The 2,702-nt window shown below is 34.9% G+C and overlaps 1 protein-coding gene across 1 annotated transcript; it reads left to right on the forward strand.

The window, feature by feature from the left end:
• The first annotated feature begins 237 nt into the window (after window positions 1-237).
• On the forward strand, window positions 238-2,341 carry LOC113064469 (GTPase IMAP family member 4-like). Its single transcript, XM_026235344.1, has 5 exons — window positions 238-585; window positions 804-827; window positions 915-932; window positions 1,043-1,066; window positions 1,395-2,341. The coding sequence occupies exons 1-5, from the start codon at window positions 564-566 to the stop codon at window positions 2,195-2,197; spliced, it is 891 nt and encodes a 296-aa protein (XP_026091129.1). The 5' UTR covers window positions 238-563; the 3' UTR covers window positions 2,198-2,341.
• Window positions 2,342-2,702: the final 361 nt, after the last annotated feature.

The raw sequence follows: 2,702 nt of genomic DNA on the forward strand, positions 1-2,702 counted from the left end.
TATTAACCCTTATGACAGACCTCATTTAGAAGATTTTACAGGTTTACATTGAAACCCAACTGTTGAAAGTGACCGACCAAATACCCAAAACACCTGCATAAGGAAAATATACCACAGACTCCAATCAAGCAAATATCAGATTAAATCTTCTGTGGTTTGTGAGCCGCTGAACACCGGGGATGCCAAATTAACAACTCATGTTTGTGCATTTTTTACAGTTTAAACATAACATCTTATGCTTATATTGATTCTTGCTACTTCAACCACCTAATCTCTATTATCATATTTCACGTGATACAGACTTTCTTTTCTTCATTCTGTGGTTAGCTCTTCCGTTCTCAATCTCATTTGCATGTAAACATGTTTCCTGTTCATATCAGGTCTGCTGCCTGCATACAGTTGGGTTATACTGATTTTTCTATACAGATCTGAATTAATCGTGAATCGGACTCAAATGCTGTTTTGCAGGAATATATTTTGTCTGGGTCCATGACAGTTTCAGTTTTAATTTTCTCATAATCAGTTGGTCTTCATCTTTCTTACTATACCAAACAAACAACAAGATGGCGTCGATATCAAGAGGAGGTAACACTGTCAATATTATCAATCAGTAATCAGTATTATTGATCTGCATTCTACTTCTGAATATTTCTGAGTTTAAATTAGTTTATGGTTCTGATGCTTTTCAGGTTCTATTTTGCATATTTAGTAATTCCTGAAAATGAGTTTCTATTACAAACTGTTCAGCTCAGTACTTGTTATGTATCAGGCACGAGTAACAAATGTTATTGTGTGTTTTTTAGAGCAAAGTGAAGATTCAGATAGGCGTAAGTATAAAACAAAAGCACACTATTTTCATTTGTTACTCTAATAAAGAGCATTCATATATTTGTTTCTTATTTTTTTCTGTGCAGTCCCACTCATTAGTCACGGTAAGTGTTTTGTTATTCCAGTAATTAAGTATTTTACTATGTACTCAGTAAAGAAACAACAACAAACAAACGGTTTTAGTAAAATTAGTTTTAACATCTTTTTCCAACAGAGCAACACAGAGATACACAACAGTGTAAGTAATATTCCAGATTTTAGTCAATTTAATTTAATTTTCTGTTACTTTGCACTACAATCCTTTTTTTTTTCATTAAATCCATATACATTTATGAAGCTATTACAAAACAAGCATAAATTTAACATGCAATAAGCTGTTAAAAAATATAAAATGTTAAATTAAATTTGAGATTTATATTAGGATACCTCTAGTGTGATAGAGGTTTTTTCTGTGATCAAAAGCAAAGGCATATATTTTTAAATTATGTACAATTATGTTAATTAAATACACACAAAATATTTTAGGCTTCATAGAAATCTGTTTACTTTTCACTTCTTTCTGAAAGATGGCACAATCACTGGATCCACTGGCTCCACTACAGAGCTTAGATTTATTATGCTCAGCGGTGATGAAGATCTTATGGATGATGCATGTGACATCATTCTTAGGGAAAGAGCAGGAAGACCTAAAATAACGCACAGAAAAGGCCATGTCTTTGGCAAAAAGGTCACTGTGGTGAAAACACCTCCTACCTGGATGAGTCATGTGGCAACACGCTGTCCCTTCTCCTCCAGAGTCGAATCTATCAAAGATGAGATGGAAGATTGTGCATCTCTGGTCTTTCCTGGACCTCATGCATTTCTATTAGTTACTGACCACAGGAAAGTGACTGGGAAGGAAAAATACCTTTTAAAAGCAATCGCTAAAGTATTTGGCAAAGAAGCCTTAGACTATGTTATGTTACTGATTATTGGAAGAACTGAACTGGAAGGGATCGACAGTGAAAGGGAATACATGAGAAAGTTTTATACGTTAGAGAACTCTGAGCAAAGTGTTCAAAGTCTGTTCAGAGAAACTGAAATAATGACACAAAACAATGAGTCCACTTTCTTTATCCAGCCATCATATGAAAACCTCATGAAAAAGGCATTTTTATCTTGGGAAAAGGAAAGAGATGCTGAAATACAAAAACAGCATGAACAAGAGATGACTGATTTAAAAGAAAGATTCAGACTTACTGAAAGTAATTTAAAGAAAGAAATGGACACATTGAGAGAATTAATGCTGGCAACTATGATACGGTTACAGAAATACAAAGACAACCAGCAAGGAGCTTCAGGAGCTCAAGAAGATCTGCAGTTCAATTAATGTAGTGACACTACCTTAAAAAACATTTTCATCCATCATTGATGATTTTACTGAACGTGAGAATGCACTGAAATAACAGCTTGCGGATTGTAAAGAGAAAGTGAGCACCTTGCGGGACTTGTATTCATCCTTGACTGATGATTATATTCAGGCACGTGCACAGGTAGGGCTCAACCTGTGCAGAGCACATGCCCTTTTTGCCCTTACACTCCGAAGTGCCCTTTTTTTGGTGGTGTTTTTAAAAAATTTTTTATCAATGCTATTGGTCACCCTTTACATCTGTCTGTCTGTTTTACAAATATTTAGCAAATGAAAGTTCTTAAAACGAGCTTGTGTTAATCTTATTGGATCCTCAAGCTGTCAGTAAGCTGATAACTCCGCCCCCTCTATATTCATTGAATCAACTGAAGTTCCACAGCAGCCGAACAGTAGACAACAGCTGAGCTGAACAAAGTTTTGCGAAGGGTAAATAAATATCTTGTTGTTTGAATAAGTACTACTAAAC

This window comes from Carassius auratus, chromosome 46 (genome assembly GCF_003368295.1).
Source record: "Carassius auratus strain Wakin chromosome 46, ASM336829v1, whole genome shotgun sequence".
NCBI lineage: Eukaryota > Metazoa > Chordata > Actinopteri > Cypriniformes > Cyprinidae > Carassius > Carassius auratus.

What these genes read in the sequence shown, in the direction of transcription:
- LOC113064469 (XM_026235344.1), top strand. Translation starts at nt 564, where the DNA reads ATGGCGTCGATATCAAGAGGAG. An exon ending in GGCGTCGATATCAAGAGGAG is followed by an intron (nt 586 to 803) that starts GTAACACTGTCA and finishes TGTGTTTTTTAG; the next exon opens with AGCAAAGTGAAGATTCAGAT. An exon ending in ACACAGAGATACACAACAGT is followed by an intron (nt 1,067 to 1,394) that starts GTAAGTAATATT and finishes TCTTTCTGAAAG; the next exon opens with ATGGCACAATCACTGGATCC.